Source organism: Physella acuta, unplaced genomic scaffold (genome assembly GCF_028476545.2).
Source record: "Physella acuta isolate Inbredline_101_S28 unplaced genomic scaffold, ASM2847654v3 ptg001454l, whole genome shotgun sequence".
In the NCBI taxonomy this organism is placed as follows: domain Eukaryota; kingdom Metazoa; phylum Mollusca; class Gastropoda; family Physidae; genus Physella; species Physella acuta.
Window position 1 is genome coordinate 85,798 of NW_026732969.1, and position 25,294 is coordinate 111,091.

At 37.5% G+C, this 25,294-nt stretch overlaps 1 protein-coding gene across 5 annotated transcripts in view; it reads right to left on the minus strand.

Annotated features, from left to right (window-relative positions):
- LOC131928012 (tetraspanin-18) overlaps positions 1-25,294 on the minus strand; it is a 94,686-nt gene that overhangs the window by 34,171 nt on the left and 35,221 nt on the right. For 3 of the 5 annotated variants that reach the window (XM_059283898.1, XM_059283896.1, XM_059283897.1), the window contains exon 2: positions 9,295-9,670. The exons of 1 other annotated variant lie outside the window; for it this stretch is intronic. In XM_059283898.1, the coding sequence (XP_059139881.1) occupies positions 9,295-9,495 (201 nt within the window). In that variant the 5' untranslated portion in view covers positions 9,496-9,670. Of the gene's footprint in view, positions 1-1,161; positions 1,431-9,294; positions 9,671-25,294 lie in introns of those variants that run through there. One more of the 5 variants, XM_059283902.1, reaches the window with a different exon arrangement.

Genomic DNA, 25,294 nt, shown 5'->3' on the forward strand with positions numbered 1-25,294 from the left:
GATTAGAACGTACGATCGAACGGTGCGATCACGTGACGTCATTGGATCCCCATACATAACAGGTTGGATTGGTTGCGTGGTGTGGGGGTGCCACCCCCGGTTGTATTTACACACGAGTAGGTCTACGGTGAGATCATGACGAGGTTATGCCGAGTGGGATAAATCACACAGCCGACATCAACTGGTTTAAAACTAGGTGTGGGGGATTTGTAATATAGGGGACCAATGGGTTATAGGATACCGGGATGAATTTTTTTTATCCTAATTTAACCATCAATTAAGCTATTCTTTAAACTAATTCACACCTAGTCATATGACTACAAACTTAATTTTGCTATTCACATGACCTATATCCCTAAATCGAATTATGATTTAATAATTGGGCTATACAAAATTTAACTATAATTTAAAATACCCAGCCTGCTTAATAAATATTAAGCAATAGGCCCCTATATAGGCCTAATTATTATTAATTAAATACATTGCTAGATCTAGATTCTATATGGTGTAGAGGAAAGGCATATAATTATTATTAAAAGAAACTAAATTAACAGCCTGTAGGCCCCTATACATAGTTAATACTGTATACAAGAAGTTACGGTTGATTAAAGTAATCAATAGTAGGCCTTCGTGTCTAACAAATTAGCCTTGAAAAAAATCAATTTTAATCAATCTTCAAAAGCAAAACATTACAACATAACTAACTATACAGACTCAAGTCTAGATATATAGATTCTATAGGCCTAGTTATCTAATGTTATGGTCAACACGAGGCCCACCATGCGCTGACCGACTGACCATTATGGCGTTGTCTTAACCCTCACGATTTAAGATCTAGACTCTACATTCTAGATCTAGTACATTCTAATGTCTATTTATTGGATTCGACGCCTTTTTGCTGATACTGGTTACTAGATTTAGATCTAATTCTAGTAGCTAAAACTTAAAATATTAGGTTTAATAAATTAGATCTACAATCAGAATGGTAAGATAGGCCTATCGCCAGCAGTTCATCAGTACGCGTCGTGTTATGTATTTTTATCAACACGACTAACGCCAGCATCAATGAGACCATGACGGGGTCAACAACACGGTACACGGGTCACAATCACGTCTCACTACACACACGAAACCACACACATAACACACTAAAAAATCTACCTTGTTGACATCGTAAGACTCTGCCTTTGTCATGCCCTATGTTGTCCGTGGCGTCTATGAAACAATCGGGTGAAATTTAGACGTAGACAGAAAAATATCCGTACACACTTTTAAATAGGTCATCTAGAAATCCGAAGTCCGGTCCAGGCTTTAGGTGCGGTGCGGACCACTTTAGAAGGCTAACTACAGTAGTCGAATACCTTCCCGACACAACACACTACTTGTTTTAAGGTGAACGGGAACTCTTCATTTGATGGCCCTTTCACATCGTGCGGTGACACGACCAAACTTCGCCCGACTTAGTCGGCGTTAGGATTACAAGGTCGCTTGAATCTCGGTGTGTTCGTAGTTAGGCCTATCTGTGAGGCGTGCCTTGTAAACGACGTGTAGTTTTATCTCTAAAAAAAAAAAAACGACGTCATATCTACATGGCCACACAGACTTGTTTTGTTTATATTTTAACAGACGACTCGTTCATGCTCGAGTTGGATGCGGCGTGCTGGGTCCCCGTGTTAAGTTTAAACTGGGTTGAAATCTTTCCCTAACACACTTTGGACTCGTGAGCGCGCGGATAAAGAAAACTACACACACGTATAAACATAGTCTACATTTACATTAATTGACACGTTTTAGGCCCTAACAGTTGGCGCTTGCAACAGCTAGTCAGATAATCCTATTTTAATCCACGCCTATATTTTCACAAAGATTCATAGAATAAATATAAAGCAATGCATTTGGAATTTTGGTTATGGTTAGAAAATCGCTTAATTTTAGAGTAAGTGAACCTTTTTAGTTTACTTTCTTTTAATAAAAATAGTAGTGTGTACTTTTACACAAACAGTTTCTGTCCTTTTATATTTTTATCGCAAATTTATAGTCACCCACACAATAATGAACATATTTGATTTGGCTGAAAAAATAACAAAGAGAATATTTCAAAGCATCACACCTCAATTACCCCCATTTCCACCCCCCCCCCCCCCCAATCCTCACAAAAGGGTGGGAACTAGTAATCCGCCCATTTCGTGAACTCGATATGTTTTTAGCACTTGGCCTAGATCTACATCTTAACATCGCCTAGATCTACATCTAACTCTCTCTCTCTACTCGGGTCTATTATGTAGTTAGGTAGGTCGGTTGTCCTACTTCAATTTCTTGGTTGCGTCCCTTGAAGTAATTTTTTGTTAACAAACTGAAGCCGGATATTTTTCGTTTATTTCTTTAAAAAAATATACGTAGAATTAATGAATCCAGAACGATATTATCTGACGAAAAAAATCAACGAAATCACCATCTGACGAGTAGTTCCATCAAGATAATCTCTAACCCACGCAGACAAAAATGAGCTGACTCGATTATTTCGGGACCACGAAAGTCAGACCACTGAAACAATGATTTCACTGATCGTGTAAAAATCAACCAATCACATCCAACCAGAGTTATGATGATTGTAGGAAAAAAAGTCACAGGAAAAAAAAACACAGGAAAAAAAAACACAGAAAAAAAGTCACAGGAAAAAAAGTCACAGGAAAAAAAGTCACAGGAAAAAAAGTCACAAATATATATTTGCATGATATTTGTTAATACTTTTATGTATTAAATATTTAGAGAGTGCAAATTAACTTAGGAATAATGAAATGTGATGTAATGTGTCTAGGCTTTATACGCATAGAAATTTTTATAATTCATCTAAAAATATTTATTATGAAGTATGTAGATTGTAATTATTTTAAACTTAAGATTAGTAGCATTTAATAGAATGCTCCAAAGTCCACGTTTTTCATCTTGTTTTTTTTTTTTTAAATACCAATATTAAATTACCGTGAAATGGTAAGTTCATCTGACTTGCTGCCCTCAACTCATGGCAACAATAGTTATGATTAGTTCAACCACCTTTACTGCCCACATTTATCACGCTCATTACATAACAAAACTTAGGATCAAAACAGAAAGCCGACAAGGTTCAAAGGCTGTCGATGACGCATAACGTCAACAACACAAAATATGTTCGGACAATGCCTACTGAGGAGAGGCCGACCAGAGAATAGCCTACGCCAAAATGTGCCTAAATTTCTTTTATAATTAACTTTTCAACCGCGTATTTAACTAAATACATAACACATGTTGAGATTGTTGTGTTAATCATCTTAGAGTAATTTTATTTACAATTGTTATAAATCATAATGCTTTTAGCGTCTATAAATAATTTATGCTATAAAAAAATACAACCCACAACAATAAACATACAAAATTTTACAATTCTTAACAAATTAATAAAAATATTTCTAAAAAGATTTTTGTGATTTTTTTTCTGTGACTTTATTTCTGTGACTTTTTTTCCGATAAAGTTTTTCCACTGTGACTTTTTTTCTGTGACTTTTTTTCCTAGCAAAAACTGTGACTTTTTTTCTGTGTTTTTTTTCCTGTGACTTTTTTTCCGTTTACCGTTATGATTACCCACCTTATCAATATGATTATTGCCACCCCAGTTTTTCCCCCATTATTCTTTTATTGATACACGTTGCAACAATAGCGAATCTCATAATACGTCTGTAAAAGCTGCCTTGGCTCTATGCCGAAATATACGATAATGTGTTTGATATAGTGCCATTAGAGGGTTAACAGTAATGTATTTGATATGTCGCTATTAGCGTGTTCGTTTTTAATTGCCGAGTAGTGTGTCAATAAATTTACATAAATACACACATACATACATACACACACACATATATTATATATATATATATATATATATATATATATATATATATATATATATATATATATATATATATATATATATATGTGTGTGTGTGTGTGTGTGTATATATATTTGTATATTCTTATATAAGAGTATGTGCAATCGTTTGCGTTTATAAATAATCACGTCAGTGAGCCTATGTATGTATGTATGTATACCTATGTATGTGAGTGTAGAAATTCCCATCTGAATGTGAAACTGCCTCGCGGCATAGCAATTAAACAATTAAATCATTGTAATGTGTACAGCGTCGGTGTAAGGGAAGCCATTAAGCCAGATTTTAATTAGTGTCTGTCGTCAGACGCGGATTGATGCGAGTTTGATGGGGTTGGTGTAGACAACATACGCCTATGTGTGATTGGGGGAGGGGTTGAGGGGGCGTAGACTAATGACAACACACTGCACACAGCAATGTGTGATGGTGATTTGATGGGTGTGTAGACTAGGGCCTACACACAGCACACTACACACGACACACACCGATTTTGGTGTTTGATGGATGTGTTAACTACACACGTAAAAGCTGGCAAAGATGTACTGATGCCAGCTCTCCTGAACAATATGCTGTCTTTGATTGCTATCTATAATTACTAAAACCTCTACGTATTTGTTTTGCTGCTAGCGGTTTTACAGGCAGGATTTGCCATGTCCCACCACATATTATATATATATATATATATATATATATATATATATATATATATATATATATATATATATATATATATATATATATATATATATATATATATATATATATATATATATATATATATATACATATATATATATACATATATATACATATATATATATATATATATATATATATATATATATATATATATATATATATATATATATATATATATATATATATATATATACATATATATATTCCATAACACTTTTATTTTTGTTAGTAAATTGTAAAAATAAATTGTATTTAATAGATGGGGGGGGGGGTAATATATAACATGGGGGCGGTGGTGCTGAGGGTTTTAAAAACCCTTATTTGGTCCTCTTTCGTACGCCAGTATAACGATAATCACCACCAAATTCAACTGCCATTCCCCCTAAACATTAAACTAGCCTTAAGCACACCTATCCCAACCTTAATTCATAGTGTACAAATTCCATGTGAAGTACCAATATCAAATTACACAGTTACACGGTTTTAGCGGTACTCAATACTCGAATATGTGATTTTTTAGTGGAGCGCTTTAAAATGTGTATTGATACCAAACATGGTCTATGTATTTGTACCAGTTAGGTCTCCAGAAGTGTATAACTAAACCACGTGACATTGCTACCTCTTAGCAACCCCGAGCTGAAAGTAAACAGAAATATACGATGAAAAGCCTAATTGTGTTGTTATTTAAAAAACAAACAATTGTTTATTTTCCTCCACAAAAAACGAAGGTTTTTTTTTACAGTTGGCTAACGACCATCGGCAGCCAATTTGGTTTTAAAATAGTACTGGCTGGTTTAAAAAGCGTGAGGTTATGTCAGTTCAGCGTTTAGAGCTGCGAGGTTTGGGGTTTACAACTCAGAGCTAAGGAGCTGAGGTTCTAGTTTAAGTTAAAAGTTGTGGGTTTGAAGTCAGAGCTAAGGTGAGGTTATGCGTTTACAACTCAGAGCTTAGGTTTTTAGCCAGAGTTAAGGTGTTTATCTACATACAAGTCTGAGCTAAGATGTATGAGCTTATGTGTTTATGTATCTGAACTAAGGTATGTACGGTTGTGTGTATACAAGTCTGAGCTAAGGTTTAAGGCAGAGCTAAGAGCAAGGAGTGATGACGTTTTTTTTAGGAGTTTTGATCCAAGTTGTGTTAATTTTCTGTTCAGATGTATGAGCTTAGGCGTGTTAGATTACGTGTCTAAGTATCAGAGCTAATGTGAGGTAATGTGTTTAGATATCAGAGCTAACATAAAACCACCAGTCTTCCTTCAACATCTGCACCAGATTAAAACTCTCGGCCTGAAGATATGACGTCAGCTGGGGAGCTTCACCCCCCCCCCCCCCTCCCCCACCTCGTTAGCAGCTAGCAGGCAGATTACATTTAATTTCACTCCAGCTTTTATTTATTTTCTTATCTACAAACAGACTTTGCATTTCAAACTGGAACTTTTTTTGACAGTTGAATCCTGAAAACAGGAAGAATTCCTGTTGTTTGTTTTTTGTTTCGAGCGTCAGGAATAATGGAAACCATGGCAACGAGAGGGAAGGTGATAGTGTAGGCAGCCATTAAAAAGTCAGTCGTCATCTTGACTTTTTGTTTCGCTTCTTTTTGACCTTTTTTCATGGAATTTCTTTCGAGTTTTGTATTAAACTTAATACACTTAGCGCGCTTGCAGCATTGCATCTGTTTATTGGATAGTTAACAAAGAGCAGCGCACAAATAGCGCACAGCATATTCGTTGACAGTGGCTTTCATCCGTTATCCACAAAAAAAAGTGAAAAAAAAAAATAAAAAATAAAAAACACGCAACATTTGTAAAATTGAACACAGCACTGGTCACTAAACCCACGGAGAAAAGAAAACAACTTCTCCATTTAATTAAGCATAAATATTTGCCTCGTTCGAACACCTAATGGTTCTGTCATGTTGATGAAAAGTATAAGCGAATCTAAATACGAGGGTATGTGCGTGTGTGCATGTATGCATCTATTTGCGTATATATTAATGTAATTAATGGATATTTAAATAAATAAAAAAAATAATTTTAATATTATATATGTATATATGTATATATATAATATATATATATATATATATATATATATATATATATATATATATATATATATATATATATATATATATATATATATATATATATATATATATATATATGTGTGTGTGTGTGTGTGTGTTTGTATTCACGTCTGTATATAATAAGGGAGGACTAAGGGGACGGAGTTCGTGATATTTGGATAAACAGGACCGACAACTCCCCCTTGAGACAAAACAAAATCTCCGTCCCCTCCCCACCCCGCCCATACATGCCCCCCTACCTATCTTCTCGTCAAAAAAAAAATTAAGAGAAAATAAAATATCTTTGTTGTGTGTTGATAGGCACCCAGCGATGTAGACAGTGAAATGTGGAAACGAAATGGGAGAAATTATTCATTCTCGCCCGATGAATATTCATCTCTCCCCTCCTTCCCTCCCCGCTTTCCCCCCAGTGTGAAAAAGGGAAAGAAATCTTGTCAATTTAACAGCGGCCCGTACAATCGGCCCTTGCCTATATTACAGCACGTTTCAAGCTTTTGTGGGGAGGAATTTCAAGTTCAAATTGAACAGTTTAACTTGCATGGAAAGAAAATGGTTGTGCTAAATATAACGACAGGACAACTTTGTAGAGTGCTGAGAGTTTTTTTTTTCTTTTTCGGATGGGTTTTGTGGTTAGTCTAAGTTTGGATTATTGTTAAATACTAGCGTCAAGGACACGTTTTAGATTATGGCTGGAATTTGAGTTATGGTTACTGTTAGGGTTATCGTCTAGGTATAGTATAGGGTCTGTTTCAGGGTAAAGATTTAGTAAAGATATATTCATAGTTAGGGTTCGAGTAAGTTACCGATAAAACTTTCAGCAAAGATATATTCAGTTACCAGGGTTAGGGTAAATTTTCAGGGTAGAGATCTAGCAAAGATATATTTAGGATTACGTTATGTTTTAAGGTAGAGATTTAGTAAAGATATATTTAGGATTACGTTATGCTTCAGGGTAGAGATTTAGCAAAGATATATTTAGGACTACGTTATGTTTTAGGGTAGCGTCACCATCTTTTCCCGTTTGTAACCAATACACATGAGGCAGATGAAGTAGAGTTGATCTCTTTCAATGACCTCGGCATACGAGTGCACAGTGTGGTCAGCGCTACGCTTTCAGGGTATAGATTCAAGAAAACATTACAGATAAAACTTTCAGCAAAGATATATTCAGTTACCAGGGTTAGGGTAAATTTTCAGGGTAGAGATCTAGCAAAGATATATTTAGGATTACGTTATGCTTCAGGGTAGCGTCACCATCTTTTCCAGTTTGTAACCAATACACATGAGGCAGACGAAGTAGAGTTGACCTGTTTCATTTACCTCGGCATATGAGGGGGTTGTGTGGTCAGCATAACGCTTCCAGGGTATAGATTTAAGAAAACATTACTAATAGGTAAGGCTAGAGTGTGTATCAGGGTGGCGATTTTAGCAACGATACAGTACGGGTTTGGGTTAAGATATGTCACTATAAAGATACTAGAGAAGATTCATTCTCGAGTGACGTACGCATAACTGCCGGAATATATTAACGGTCATTAACTGGACATGACTAGGAGAGATAACTGTAGTACGTAAATAGTACAGCCGGTATTTATAGGACAAATGACGTATAGAGGGAGGTAATAAATGACAACTAATGGATAACTCTGGGTAATTGTTTATGTAAGGTCTCGCTGAATGAGAGGTGGAATTAACCTTTTCTGGAAAAGTGGGGCAAGTGTGAGATTTGTTCTGGGACAAAGTTTGAGATTTGTTATGTGACAAAAGTGGGATTTGTTCATGGGGCTAGTATGGGATTTATTCTGGGATAAGTGGGATTTATTCTGGGAAAAAGTGTGCGATTTGTTGGACAAATTGCGAGATTTGTTGTAGGACAAGTATGGGATTTATTCTGGGATAAGTGGGATTTATTCTGGGAAAAAGTGTGAGATTTGTTGGACGAACTGTGAGATTTGTTCTGGGATAAGTATGTGATCTGTGCAGGGACGTAAGAGGGTAGATCTGGGGGACAAGTGTGAGATGTTCTGGAACAAGCTGAGATTTGTTCTGAGCTGTATAAATGCTACGAGAAACAAGAGAAAATGGTAACACTGTCTTAGATAAACAAACAACACTTAAAAGATACGACAATTAAACTCTCGGTTTACGGTTGTAATATAGAACATGTTTGTAATTTCACTTGATTCTGTAGAGTAACGTAGTAAACTAGGATGAGGTGGTACGGTTAAGCCAATAGTATCAAGAAAAAGAAATTCACATATCCCACACGCAAAAAGGCGGGCTAAAAAAACAGATTCTTTTTTAACGAGTGCCTGTAGGGTATAACACGTGGAGTATCGAGTTTTTTTCGGTTGGTATCGATATTACGATCCAGCTTAGGATTAGGGTCAGGGCTAGGAATAATATCACGATTAAGGTCAGGGTTAGAGTTAGAACCAGGATTATGTTGTCGATACTGTTGAAACAAAAGAGGGAGGGGGAATAACTATAATCTACAAAGGGACAGATTCTTTACTGAAAGTGTACGGAGGGACATTGACAAATTATGTCAACGAAATGGACACAGACACACATTGACTGGACATTGACAAACCTTGGAGTGGTCAGCCTGCAGCTCATTCTTGGGGGCCCGGGGCTCCCGCTTCAAGCTGGAGCCGTAATCCGGCCCCGGCGCCGCGGGAAACGGCTCCGGCGCTCGTCGTTTGTGTGACGCCTTGCCGTTGAGCGTGACGTCACCGTTTTTGACGTGGGTGTCGGTGATGACGTCAATGTGATCCATGGATTGTTTCAGCATGGAGGCTAGGGCTCCGCCTCTTTTTTTACATAGCGCAGTCGCAGCAAGCGTCAAGTCAGAAAAATGTATCCAACGAAAATTGTTTTAGGTAAGATCCATCGAATAACACACACAGGGTATTTATTATTTTGTTGAATAGATCCCAACACGGCTTGTTCAATCAGTTACATACTTGCTACACACACGTCATAAAAAAAAACAAAAGCTTCCTCTTAGTGGCCAGTGTGCTACTACACACGTCTATGACTAGGGGAGATAATTCCACCCAACCGACCAGCGATTACTTCCCCTTTTGTTATTCCCACTCAATCTGCCTATGTAACCAAAAAAAGGGGGAGGGGGGGGGGGGGAAATGCGAGCTGTGATTAATTAGCTGACCTCGAGAAACCAATTTAACATACTATGAGGTTGCCAGGCAAAGAAACTGGAGAGTACTACAGTAAAGCGCTGTGCAATGTGGCAAACCTGTCGCCAATATAATAAGGGGAGGGTATATTGGTTCTGTACATATTGTAACATTTTAATATGCAGGTTGGTGTATGGTAATGGTGGTACACTTAACACTGCGGACAGTGTACAGATATGGATAAGTATCGACATTTAGGTAGTTTAAAAAAAAATATCCATCCGATTTGTTAAATATCTCTACACATTTTACTTACAATAAATAATAATACATATTTTAAGCGTGTTTCCTATTTCAGGAATAAACTTTTAAATTCTTAAAGTATTACACTCAAGGAGGAAAGCAGAGGCGTAGCTAGGCGAAGCGGGTGGGGGCCTTCGCCCCGAGCGCCGACTCTACTTGGGCGCCAAGCAGGATAGAGAAAAATGAAAAAGCACATTATGAGCTTTATTACTGAATTATACTCAGAGTCAAAGTTAAGAAAATAGACTTATTTGGTTAACAGCAGAGGCGTAGCAACCCACCCCGGCGCCCCATATATATATATATATATATATATATATATATATATATATATATATATATATATATATATATATATACATCTAAGCGACTGTTCGGAAAAGACTTACTAATTACTATGTGTGTGAATGTATGAATTTCGTTTTCTAACACTATACTCGACGCCAATATCATTCGTTATCCTATTAAAAAGAATGAATATATTCAAAAGAAGACATGCCTGATCTGAATATAGAAAGTAGTTTGTAGCAGGTGCTAATTAGTTTAGTCCAGTTATTTTATGCTCTATCTTTGGAGAAAACTCTAATACGATAAATCATGTAGTAAGATTATAACAATAGCAAGATACTATATACATTTATAGAACAAAATGGAGTGTAACACAGGTATTTATTTGACTAGTTGGCTGAATTATGAAAACAGCTACAGAAATTAGACTAACTGGAATCCAACGGAATAAACAACTTAAAAAGTTGGATTTCGCAGATAGACATCAACCGCAGAACAAACTGTCCTAGTTAATAAGCAGTAAAAAAAACCCCACCCTAATGATAGCCATATCGACCAAGGCGTTTAGACTAGAATCAGAAACGACAAAATGCTTTTAACTTTCAAATGTATGGTAAAAAAAATTCAATCAGGATCTCGAGCTAAATGTGAAGTCTGTTTCACTGTGTGACTCGGAGCTAAACAGTTACAGACAGTGAAACCACGAAATGACAGCAACGTATCAGAAAGACAGTAAATAACATCACATAGCAGGTGCTGGTTCACGTATTGTAAACTATTCGTCTCAGAAAATAACTAATACAACAACTGAAGCTCTAAACATAGTACTACATTCCATTGATTACTTTCTTATAACGTTAGTAGTACATTCCACTGATTACTTTCTCACAACGTTTGTACTACATTTTATTGATTACTTTCTCACAACGTTTGTACTACATTCAATTGATTATTTTCTCACAAGGTTTGTACTACATTCCACTGATTACTTTCTCACAACGTTAGTAATATATCTCACTGATTACTTTCTTACATTTGGACTACATTTCATTGATTACTTTCTCACAACGTTTATACTACAGTCACTGTAGTACTCCACCACTCAAACTAAACACCCGCCCGTTGAAAAACGACTTTGTCTTTATTTCTAGACCAGCGCTCGACCGCCTGACCGTTCGATCGACCAGATCATCTTTCGCTAATCGATATTTAACGACTGAGCAATTTTACAACGGAGAATCGATCGCCTGGTCCCCCCCTCCCCCCCCCCCTTCTACCAACATTGTTTTCAGTGCATTGGTGTGCCGGGTCTAGCCAAAAAGTTGAAGGGGGGAGTACGAGAAAATTATTTGAACAAACGTAATTGGTTGCCATGGTGACACAGATGAGGGCAACTTATGCCGGCGGATTATCGGATTATCGGCCAGCGTACAAGAGATAACAGCGTTTGACCAGTGAACAGCTGTTCGGACAGGTCATGGTGTTAGGCTGGCGTGTGCTGACACGGCGAGTGTGTTGGTTTATGGAGGTACACATAGGAGTATAGAACTTGACCTCTACTGGACATAGAACTTGACCTCTAATGGACATAGAACTTGACCTCTAATGGACATAGAACTTGACCTCTAATGGACATAGAACTTGACCTCTACTGGACATAGCACTAGACCTCTACTGGACAGAACTTGACCTCAATTGGACATAGAACTTGACCTCAATTGGACATAGAACTAGACCTACTGGACGTAGAACTTGACCTCTACTGGACATAGAATCTGTCCTCCACTGGACATAGAACTAGACCTCTACTGGACATAGAACTTGACCTCTACTGGACATAGAACTTGACCTCTACTGGACATAGAACCTGACCTCCACTGGACATAGAACTAGACCTCTACTGGACATAGAACTTGACCTCTATTGGAGATTCAAATTGACCTCTACTGGACATAGAACTTGACCTCTACTGGACATAGAACTTGACCTCTACTGGACATATACACTGAACATAGAGCTTGATGTGACCTACTTAGGTCTAGTAATGTTTTATTTTTAGTTTGACATTTGTTATAATACCATATATGGTCTGTGGTGCAATGACCGGTTTTTTCCGCTGTCTTACTAAGAGAGTCTTAGACTCAGAAATTTTCCATCAAGAGATGATTGATTGATTCAGACCAGATGACCACCCCAACCAATGGCCTTATGATTTGGAGGTGACCTTCCATGTTGCCTAAGTCTAAAAATAGACTGCCCACAGGTGTCTCGAGGCAGTTCATTGATCAGACGTCGTTGTAGAGACATAAGCCCCGTGTGTTGCCGCGTAGTACTAAGTTGTTTAAGTAGCATATTATTATATTACTTGTGGTTAAGTAATTCTTTATGCTTATAGCAGCGTTGTGTAAACTGTGGTGATTTTTCTGAAGTGTTAAAAGCTGTGATAGTGTATCATATTATTATTTCCCACACATAGTAAGTTGGGTTTTGTTCATTCTGTAAATCTATTTTATTCCTGTATAAATCTAGTGTTCTGCCACGATTTTGTACACTCATTGCAAGTTATATGCAGATTAAAGGTATTGTTGGCATCAGTAGTTTCTCTAGTGTTTCCCCTAGACATCAATTACGAGTCCTAGCGAACTAGTGTGTTAACTTTCTTTTATTTAGGCTTGTCGCCATCTGTGTGTAATCAGTTAAACGAATCCGGGAGCGTTCGCCATCTATCTGGCTGATAGATTGGTGTCCGTTACATTGACTTCTACTGGATATAAAACTAGACCTCTACTGGACATAGACCCCTACTGGACATAGAACTTGAAATAGAACTAGACCTCTACTGACATAGTATTTAAGCTCTAGTGGACATATTTCAACTCCGCAGGACATAGAATTTAAGCTTGAATAGACATCGAATTAGACCTGTAGGGCTTTACTTGACATAGTACTTAAAATCTATTTTAGTCTATTAGAAATGACTGGAAATTCAACTTAGCCTCTATTAAGGCAATAACTAGACGCATGTCCTTCTCAAGAACTAGACACGTCTTCAACAACTAGACACATCTCCTACACAACAACTAGACACATCTCCTACACAACAACTAGACACATCTCCTACACAACAACAAGACACATCTCCTACACAACAACAAGACACATCTCCAAGAACTAGACACAGCTATAGCACCAGGTCCAGAGCCGACTCGACGCACTGCTTAATCCGATTAACTTTAAACCGACAAGTCTGCTGGTCCCACATCCATTTCCCCCTATTCACACGATTGTTTTTTCTACATCTGTCCCCACAAAAAGTGTGTGAATAATTCACGTGTTAACCAGTATCCATAGAACGCCGTGTATGATGCAATGGCGGTCTAGCTCTGTCACGGTCAAAAATTACAAATTACCAGACGTATGAGGGGGGGGGGGGGGGGGGGGGGTAAAGGGGGGGCAGTGTTTCTTCCAGACTTTTTTTCTTCGGGGGGGGGGGGGGGCACTTGGTATTTTCGGTGGGACGGTCTACCTTTTCCGGGGTGGGGGGCGGACACTAGTAAAAGTATATGTTTACTATATAAATTCCATCTCGTCCGGGGAGGCGGTTGACTTTCTTCGGGGGGGGGGGGGGGGGGGGGCAGGTGGTATTGTAAGGGAGTTAGGAAAGGGGTAGGTTCGAGTAAGGTACTGTTTGGGTAAGGGACTTTTACGGAAGGGGAAGGTTAGATTATGGATTACTGATACAATAAGATTATATTAGAATAAGGGAATGTGAGAGGAAGGAACTGTTATAGTGGGGGAATGTTATATGAAAAAAAATGTTAGAATAAGGAATGTTCGAGCAAGGAGCTTTTTTTTAAACTATTAGAATTGGTGAGTTTTAGAAGAGATTACGGTAACATCAGTTACGGCATGGTTATCGTTCAGCACTGTAAATTGTTAACTAACATCTCCAACGCACTGAGTTATTATAACAAGCTTTTATCTATAAAACACTAATATATTAAAATATACAAACGCTGTCTGTATGCGAGTCTGTGTGTCTGAGTGTTTTAAAGTTCACGTATCGTAAAGTTGAAACGATTGTAACAAATCCTAAAAACTTCTTTTATTTTTGTCACAGACTGTATTATTATGTATCTTTATTATATTGTGTTTTGCATGAGTGAAGAGTACCTGGCTAGCGGAAGGACTGTCTGAGCGATCGTCATGTGTTTTTCCGTGTTTTGGGTGAGATCGCTCATTGACGTAAAGGGAGAGAAAGTTGTGAATAAAAGAGAGAGCGAAAGGTGAACGGGTGTTGTGTGCTAGGACTTGGGACTGGAACGATGGCAGTGAATGTAAGATGTCTCCATGACTTGGAGTCGTGATTATTATTTGTACCTATATCAGTTGATCTTCAAATATGGATGTACCACGGATTTATCTGTACATAGTGTAAATAAAGTTGTCATTTGAAGTTGCCACTGTTGCTCGTGTTCCTGTATGAAAGCTAACCCACAACAACAAAGAATACATGTTGTTACATATGGTGTCAGAAGTGGAGGCAATAAAGTGATGTTGCTACATTGTATTACTGTTACTTATGATGTCACAAGTGGTTGAAGAATTGGTGCTACATATGTCAGAAATGGAGATATTACAGTCTGTGGTCTTCCACTGTTTACCAAGTACGTCAAGTTCTTGAAAGTCATCTATCTACACTCAAGTCAGAAGGGTTGCTGTAGTCAAGTCAGACGTCTTGTTCAAGTCAAGTCATCAACGTGATAATTTTTATCACCTTATTTCGATATTGTCTCACCAATGTCGAGTAAATATCGTCTGTGTATTTTTTCTGTTTGGATTTAGCCGATCAAGTCTTAGTGTTTCTTTTCTACTGTTTGGATTTAGCTGTTCAAGTTTTTTCTATATGGATTAGCTGTTCAAGTTTTTCTACTGTTTGGATTTAGCAGATCAAGTTTATTTTTGTAACTGTTCCTAAATTGTTCCTAAAGATGTCTTATCTAAAACTGGACAAATTTCTACTCTGTAACAGGCTACTAGAACTATTTTGAATTTTTTCAACTTTTTGGAATCAACAAAGTGAACTATTTTTGTACTATATATGTACTATGAACTTTTCTTGGATTACTAGATGTCTCTAATCAACTGAACAAAGCCAGAATACAAGAAAGGGTATTGTAAATTAATTAACATTTATCTATTGTCAACTAATGAATTTATATTTTATGTCATAGAAAATATATCAAAATGTCATGTTTTGAAGAATATCTAGCACTAGCGAGGGCGCAAGGCATTAAGAAGATGAATAAGCAGATAGCCTGGGCAACCAATCGACTTGAAAAAGACATAGAAGAAGCAAAAGAAGCATGGGACGAAGTACCAGAACAACCCCGACGAGCTCATGGAAATGTATTGAGAGAACTAGATGATATGATAGAAATAGTGTGTAATAGATCAAGAGCTATTACAGACATGCATAAAGAAGAAGACATTTCAGAATTAGATAAAGTAGAAGAGACTGTACAACCAAAAGGAAAGCGGAAAAAAAGAAACAGAAAACAGAGAGCAGATAAAAGGGCTGAAACTATGGAAAAACAAGTTGGCCTACATGAACTAGCATATGAACAAGAACTATTAGAAATGAAAGCTATAACAGACACAAATGAACCAAAATTAGAAAGTGAACAGACAGAATTTAAAGCAGAACTTGAAGAAGTAAATATTGGCAACCTTTGGAATGAAGAACAGAGTAACATAGTCCAGGAAGAATTGAAACCCAAGGATAAAACAGAGGGTGAACTTAATAATGATTTAAAGGTGACAGATACATTAGAATGTCTTAAGATTGACTCTTTATTAAATGATACGCAGGTACACGAGAATATTATTGAAAGTTGTATCACAAGTCCATCAGAGAATGGCAGTCAAAATGATTTAATAAGCCCATCAGTGAATGGCAGTGATGATTTAATAAGTCCATCGGAGAATGGCAGGAATCATGATAAACTAATGATGATTAATGAATCAGTGAACTTAATAAGCCACAATGAAGAGAACGTACCTATTGAAGATTTACTTCGAAAATTGGAGTCAAACTATAAAGAAGATATACTAGAACTCAATAAAAAATTTAACAAAGAAATGGAGAAATTAACACATAAATTTATGTGTGAACTAGAATCAATAAAGAAGCACAAGGAAGTTAAGAAAGATGAAACAGTAACTAGAAACTACAATGTCATTAATGCACAGAATGAAAGTAAAAGAAATTTAGCAAACTATGAATACAGTCAACATGTTAATAAGAATGTCATTAATGTCATTAATGCACAGAATAAAAGAAAAAGAAATTTAGCAAACTATGAATACAGTCACCATGTTTATAAGAAGCCAAAATCTAGATGTTTTTACTGCGGAAAAACAGGTCATTACCAAAATCAATGTTGGCATAGGTTGGCAAATCAGAGAAGAAAAAATTATGTACACAGAAAGTCATATGAGAAATACAGTAATTTAAGAAATGTATCAAGTTCAAATCAGAATAACAAAAGTGTGAATAGGTATACTAATGGAAGTTATCGACGCAACACATATTATGAGAGGCCAAAGCAATGCCATAATATTTATATTAAGTTGATTGATGAACCAAACGAACGTACACAAAGCAAGATAACTACTGACGTTCAGAAACCAGAGGAGAATATTAAAACAAATGAAGTAACACAAGTTACACGAAATCTAGGAAATGATTATGGTAGCACAGCTAAAAGCTACAATTTGAGGGAGAGATGGCATACAGGTCATCGTCAACTGCACGAGAACGATTACTCCTGCTATAGAGGATGCTAAGATAAATTATCAATTGACAGTTTATTAATATTATACAGTCTGTAACTGTAATATATAAATATCAAATAATGTGTTTGAGTAAACATAAATTGTGTACTATTTCTAAAGATTGTAAACTGTATTATGTTAAACCTATTCTATACTATTAATTAACAGTGAATAAAGTAAATAAATAAAAGTTAGAGACTATTTATTCCGCATAACAATAAGACGGAAGTCTCAATGATGTATTGTGTATTAGTCAATACCTGTGTAAGGCAAGAATGTTGTGTTGTGACCTAGATATGACTGAAATGGGTCAACTAGGGGAGACAACAAAGTATATTACTCATGCGTGGTAATAACATGCCTTGATGCTAAAGAAGTTTTTTTTACTACATAGGATATAATTATTTAATTCATGAGTTGAATTAAGTCTTTGATAATTTCAACTATGTATTATAGTTTGGTAATTCACTAAACTCATTTGTCTTGTTTATACAATTACTTGGTAATTGAAATGTTTTTCTTTCTCATATTTGAATATATTACACATAATGCTTGTGCATTAGTCTACAAAGAATGTATTTTCCATGTTTTTTGAGATGTATAAAAAATTTTGTTGTCTGGCACATGATCCTGCCCTACTAATATTGTATTTATAAATTTTGTTACACAAAATTTTATTCGAAGGGGGGACGTGTCACAGACTGTATTATTATGTATCTTTATTATATTGTGTTTTGCATGAGTGAAGAGTACCTGGCTAGCGGAAGGACTGTCTGAGCGATCGTCATGTGTTTTTCCGTGTTTTGGGTGAGATCGCTCATTGACGTAAAGGGAGAGAAAGTTGTGAATAAAAGAGAGAGCGAAAGGTGAACGGGTGTTGTGTGCTAGGACTTGGGACTGGAACGATGGCAGTGAATGTAAGATGTCTCCATGACTTGGAGTCGTGATTATTATTTGTACCTATATCAGTTGATCTTCAAATATGGATGTACCACGGATTTATCTGTACATAGTGTAAATAAAGTTGTCATTTGAAGTTGCCACTGTTGCTCGTGTTCCTGTATGAAAGCTAACCCACAACAACAAAGAATACATGTTGTTACAATTTTATTTTTTTTTAAATCGCTGCTCGAATTTCCAATTAAATGAGAATGTCCCTTAAAGGCATCTTCACACTCAACCAAAAAGACGTTCAGGTTACATCTAGAAAACGTTTTAATAAATCATCCCAGTTTTTTTTTTGTATCTCATTTCGAATGTCTTGTTTTAATAGCCAATCAGTTGTAGTTGAGATTTTTTTTTTTATTTCAGAAAAATTTGTTCGCGGTGTTAAAAAATAAAAAAAAAAACTAAAATTATGAAAAAAATATTTCTCGATAAAGTCTAATCATTTGCTGCTCGTAATCAGCTGCTAACCAGTTCTATAATCAAGCTGCGAACAATTGTTAAAAATTGTTAACTGCAATAATAAAAATAAACGGAAAGCGGAAAATATTTTCTTACTAACATGAAAAAAACCCTTGTTATTTCCAAAATAAAATAAAATGAGAGCATAATCGTGCATACATATTTAAATTAAGTTTGACAAAACACAACTAAAAAGCCATTTATATATACATGTATATATATATGTATATATATATATATCTATATATATAAAGCAAAGTGGTCAAGTGCCCGATAGGGCACTTCCCGGCGCCGCAGGCGCGTCAAATTTGGCATGATGGTGCCTTCGGGCGATAGAACACGAAGGCCGGTGACGGTTGGCCGAAAAGTCGACGGAGAGGGGGTCAAAACTGACCTCGACTGACCGGCGCCTTATATGGGCTATATTACGAAAAAAAATTTCCTCCGACGACCCCCATTGAAATTTTGTGAGGTGGTAGGAGAACGCCTTGGGGTGTCACAAAAAACTCGCCATGTCCGGGAAAAATCGGGAAATGGGTCAAAACTGACCAGACGTATTTCCCTATATAATCTTTGTATTTTATGGGAAAAACAGAGGGCCATTTCAAAACGGATTTTAGGGCTCTTACCCTCTTTACATCTGGCTAATTTTTAGCATGTTTATAGGTAAATGGCTTGGCCGTAGGGCAGACCTGTCAGTTTCACTCAAAGCCCTCGACGAGGGCTAAAAAGTGACCGCGAGTGAAATTCTCTTTATATGAGCTCTATTACGAAAATTTTTTTCCTCCGACGACCCCCCTTGAAATTTTGTGAGGTGGTAGGAGAACGACTTGGGGTGTCACAAAAAACTCGCCATGTCCGGGAAAAATCGGGAAATGGGTCAAAACTGACCAGTCGTATTTCCCTATATAATCTTTGTATTTTATGGGAAAAACAGAGGGTCATTTCAAAACGGATTTTAGGGCACTTACCCTCTTTACTTCTGGCTACATTTTTGCATGCTCTTAGGTAAATGGCTTGACCTTTAGGGAAAACTGTCGGTTTTACTCAGAGCCCTCGACGAGGGCTAAAAAGTGACCGCGAGTGAAATTCTCTTTATATGAGCTCTATTACGAAAAAAAATTTGCTCCGACGACCCCCCTTGAAATTTTGTGAGGTGGTAGGAGAATGCCTGGGGGTGTCACAAAAAACTTGGCATATCTGGGAAAACTTCGTAAAGGGGTCAAAACTGACCAGTCGTATTTCCCTATATAATCTTTGTATTTTATGGGAAAAACATAGGGTCATTTCAACGCAGACTTTAGGGTACTTAAACTCAGTATATCTGGCTAATTTTTTGCATACTCTTAGGTAAATGGCTTGACCTTTAGGGAAAACTGTCGGTTTTACTCAAAGCCCTCGACGAGGGCTAAAAAGTGACCGCGAGTGAAATTCTCTTTATATGAGCTATATTACGAACAATTTTTTCCTCCGACGACCCCCCTTGATATTTTGTGAGGTGGTAGGAGAACGCCTTGGGGTGTCACAAAAAACTCGGCATATCTGGGAAAACTTCGTAAAGGGGTCAAAACTGACCAGTTGTATTTCCCTATATAATCTTTGTATTTTATGGGAAAAACATAGGGTCATTTCAACGCAGACTTTAGGGTACTTAAACTCAGTATATCTGGCTAATTTTTTGCATACTCTTAGGTAAATGGCTTGACCTTTAGGGAAAACTGTCGGTTTTACTCAAAGTCCTCGACGAGGGCTAAAAAGTGACCGCGAGTGAAATTCTCTTTATATGAGCTCTATTACGAAAAAAAATTTCCTCCGACGACCCCCCTTGATATTTTGTGAGGTGGTAGGAGAACGCCTTGGGGTGTCACAAAAAACTCGGCATATCTGGGAAAACTTTGTAAAGGGGTCAAAACTGACCAGTCGTATTTCCCTATATAATCTTTGTATTTTATGGGAAAAACAGGGTAATTTCAACACAATTTTTACGTTACTTAACCTCTGTACATCATGCTAATGTTTTGCATACACTTCTATAGATGACTAGGCCGTATGGAAAAACTGTTGGTCAGACTCAAAGCCCTCGACCAGTGCTAAAAGATGACCGCGAGTGAAATTCTCCTTATATGAGATATATATAAATAAATTGACGATCGATCCCCTTAATATTATTTGAGGTCGTAGACCGACCCTGGAGGGTAACAAAAAAACTTTATTCCCGTCGGAAAAAGCCATTGTAGACGTTAAATATGTTTATATATCGTATTTTCTTATATAAGCATAGTAACTGTTTAAAAAAAAAAGTAAACACTGACATACGCCATTCGGTTAATTTTCAAGGGAGGTAACCTTTTTAAATAATTATTTTTCAAATAATTGTATACTATTTTAAACAGAAACAGAAAACGACAAAGTATAGCATTTGTTTTAAAAAAAATAAGTTGTTAATTAAGCTACGTATCATAATTAAATAAAAAATTAATTTTAAAAGTCAATGTAATATAAATTGTGAGATATACTGTTCATGGAACCTCTGTAGTTCTATTTCCATTTTAGTTATAAATTGCGTATTTTCGAAAGCGGATATTAAACAACATATAACATCTTCTCTAAAATTAGCATTACTGTTTAGATTTAAGAACTCCACGCCTCATCCATCACCAAATAATTAGTATTCAAATTATCAAATGTTTTTGAAAACCTAAGCGAAGCTAGGCAGAATGCCTAGTATATATATATATATATATATATATATATATATATATATATATATATATATATATATATATATATATATATATATATATATATATATATATATATATATATATATATATATATATATATATATATATATATATATATATATATATATATATATATATATTTATATATATATATATCCAACATGATAACTTGAAGTAAGTGCTCTCTGGTTTAGTTTGTATGAAGTAAAACTACGGCATTTATTGTTTTTTTAAATCTACCACCCCCTCAATAAAGCTATCAAATAATGTGTAAATAAGGAGAGCTTATATAGTCGAGTCACTGGGATGGCCCTACAGACTCACAAAGCTGTGAGGAGAAGACGCGAGTCTTGGTGTCGACGCCTTCATGGTGTGGGGCAAGGATTGGAGAAAGGTTGTTCAGACACCAAAAATGTGAGCCTTAGAACTTCTACGACTGGATTCTTGTCAAGAGACATAAGGTGATACTTGAAACAAAAATTGTGAGCACAGAACTTCTACACGACTAGATTCTACGTGCAAGTCAAAATACAAGAGGTGATACTTAAAACAAAAAAAATGTGACTCCCCCCCCCCCCCCCACTTTCCAGCCCTCACCCCACGGGACAGACCGGATGTTGTGTTAGATCTGATCACGTGCCATTAACCTCTTGGTCACGTGACCTGAGATTTCCCCCCCCCCCCCCCTAACAAATTTGACACCTCTGTGGTTACCTTATGTCGCACGACTTTTCCCGGTGTTTTGACTTCTGTCATCTAGGGTTAAGTCATGGAACGGTAAGTCATCAAATATTAATTAGACAAATATTCATCACGGGTAAGTCGTTAAATATTAATAAGCCGAATATTCACCAAAGCATGAAAATGTAACTCTTCAATTATTAGAGTAAAAAACAGTTGGGTTATAGAAATTGGTGTATGACAATGTATTGTCAGTAAACAGCTTAAAATTAGTCACAGAACTGAACAGATAAAAGTTAGAACACAGAACAGCTAAAATTAAAAAATTAGAAGAATAAGAGAGCTAAACAGCTTAAAATTTATGGGAAAACTAAAAAACCAATCGATGACGTGAATCCAACTAGTAAATCAAATCTACGACGCGACTATCGTATGTCGGTTAATTGAATCTCGTGACAACAGTGAGTTGAGCTTTGTGTCACGCAAGTCACGTTCGATGTCACGTGTGATGTCACACAAGATGTCACATAAGATGTCACGTATGTTGTCACGTATGTCACACAAGATGTCACACACGATGTCATACAAAATGTCACATCACACACGATGTCATGTCACATAAGATGTCACACAAGATGTCACACAAGATGTCACACACTGTGTCACACACGATGTTACACGATGTCACAAAAGATATCACAAACAAATGACGAATCCCCCACACGAAATAGAACTTCCTCCGTCCATCCAGTCTAACCAGACGACCACATCTCCTAAATCTGTGCCAGTTAGATCATCCGCTAGCCAGGACCGTGGTGGTGTTTCAGCAGTAATTAACCTGCTAGTCATTAGCCCGCCTGATTGCAGTCGTTGGGTAATACCGGGGGGGGGGGGGGGTGGGGGCGTCGCGTGTGACCTTTATGTGACGAGAGTGAGCGACAACTCGTGGGAGTGCTTTACAGTTGGTTCATCACGTGCATACACGGTGCAATGTGTGGGTTATACGTGTGTTTTACAGTTGGTTCATCACGTGCATGCACGGTGCAATGTGTGGGGTTATACGCTACTGTGTGTTGTTTAAGTGACGATTTTATTGGTAATTTTATGACCAGCTAATTGCTGGAATTGAGTCTTATTTAGTCAAAAGTTAGTCAAAGACAAAAAGACGTCCCATTCCGTCACATTGTAGGAAAAGACAAAATTCAGCAATAATTTTGGCATTGCAAAAATTCAGCCATAATTTTGGCAAAAACAAATTCAGCAATAATTTTACCAAAGATATAATCCAGCAATAGTTTTGTCAAGGACCAAATGCCACATCATTCAGCCATAATTCGAGAAAGGACAAGACGTCACACAACCCTATACAAACCATACAAGCAATAAAGAATCACTTCTTATCCTAGCCTTTGTCGCGTCTTAATTGTGACGGAACACCGAACGATACCACGAGTATCTACTCTTTGTTATTCACACGAACCCAAGGGCCAATATCCATACTGTATATACTGCGAAGGTGCTGTCAGTATCGATACATCGACTGCTGACTGTATCGATACTTCGATTACTGCTGCACTGGATGAACCGTCGAGAAAAAAACAGACACCCCGTGACGTCAGCAGCTGCCCAATTTCCAGGCCGCGTTTATTACAACAAGGAACAGACGCTCGCAGAGTGACCGCTGGTCAAGGAATTTGATTTCCAGACAGCTGAAGGCACCGCCCGAGTCTCCTCATGTGTTGTGTTTTCTTTTTCGCTCATCATCGGTTACAATCGTAATCGGGTTAACGGTAGAGGCTTGTGTTAAAACGAATATGATTACACGACAGAGAAGTATGGGAGCCGGGTCCGGCTAAAGGAACAGATCAACATAAGGGTGACACGTCATTAGTCACCTGTAGCATCCCTGGTGGGTGTGACGTCATCAGGTTTAGCTGGTGGAAGTGTCTTAGACAAATGTCACCAGTAGAGGAGAATATGGACGGAAAGTGGACAGTGGTCATTCTAGGGGTGTTGACGGTGTTAATGTGTGGACAGTGGTCAGTCTTCATATGTTGAAGGTAGTCTCTAAATGTGCGGACAGTGGTCAGTCTTGGGGTGTGGACGGTCTTAATGTGCCGACGATGGCCAGTCTTTATATGTTGACGGTAGTCTCTTTATGTGTGGACAGTGGTCAGTTCTTAAGTGACAACGTCAACAGAACCAGAGACCAGTTACCTCGCCACACGAGTCAGTACCTCAACCACTATGTGGAGTGGGGGGGGGGGGGGTAAGGTTAAGAGAAGCCGAGGTGAATATACGAAAACACGAAGTGAGGGAATCAATGTGTGTGCACGTGAGGGTGTGTGTGGGTGTGTGTGTGCGTGAGAGTGTGTGTGTGCGTGTGTGCGTGAGGGTGTGTGTGTGTCCTAATCGAGGCTGCTGGAGATAATGTGTGGAGAGGGTTGGGGCTTACAGTGGCAGTTGTGTGTAAAGAGAGAATTAGGTGTGGAGTTACAAGACCAGAGGTGGATAAAGAATGGCCAGGTCAATTGGTCAAGTCTTGGAGAGTAGTGGGTCATGGAAACTATGGTTGGAAAGTATGGTCATTTGATGGGGAATTATGTTCATGTGATGGGAAGTTGTGGTCTAATCATATAAAGTTTGACATTTTCCGAAAACCTTTGCAGAAGTTGACAGATATGTAATGGGGAGTCAAGCGGGGATCAGGTTTAACCCAGTTTAACCACAGTTAACATCGGAAGGCACCAAAGTTTAACAAACATATATCCGCCGTGAGCAGGATCAAGACAAGTTTCACGGCCTGCATCTGGTGGTGACAAAGCGCGAGTAATCTCTGGCACTCGTCTGTAGACCTGGTGCCAACATCAGATCGTACGGCGATAATGTGTGTTGTCTGAAATAAGTCGTACGGCGATAATGTGTGTTGTCTGAAATACTCAAGTCGTACGGCGATAATGTGTGTTGTCTGAAATACTCAAGTCGTACGGCGATAATGTGTGTTGTCTGAAATAAGCCGTACGGCGATAATGTGTGTAGTCTGAAATACTCAAGCCGTACGGCGATAATGTGTGTTGTCTGAAAGCCGTACGGCGATAATGTGTGTTGTCTGAAAGCCGTACGGCGATAATGTGTGTTGTCTGAAATAAGTTGTACGGCGATAATGTGTGTAGTCTGAAATACTCAAGTCGTA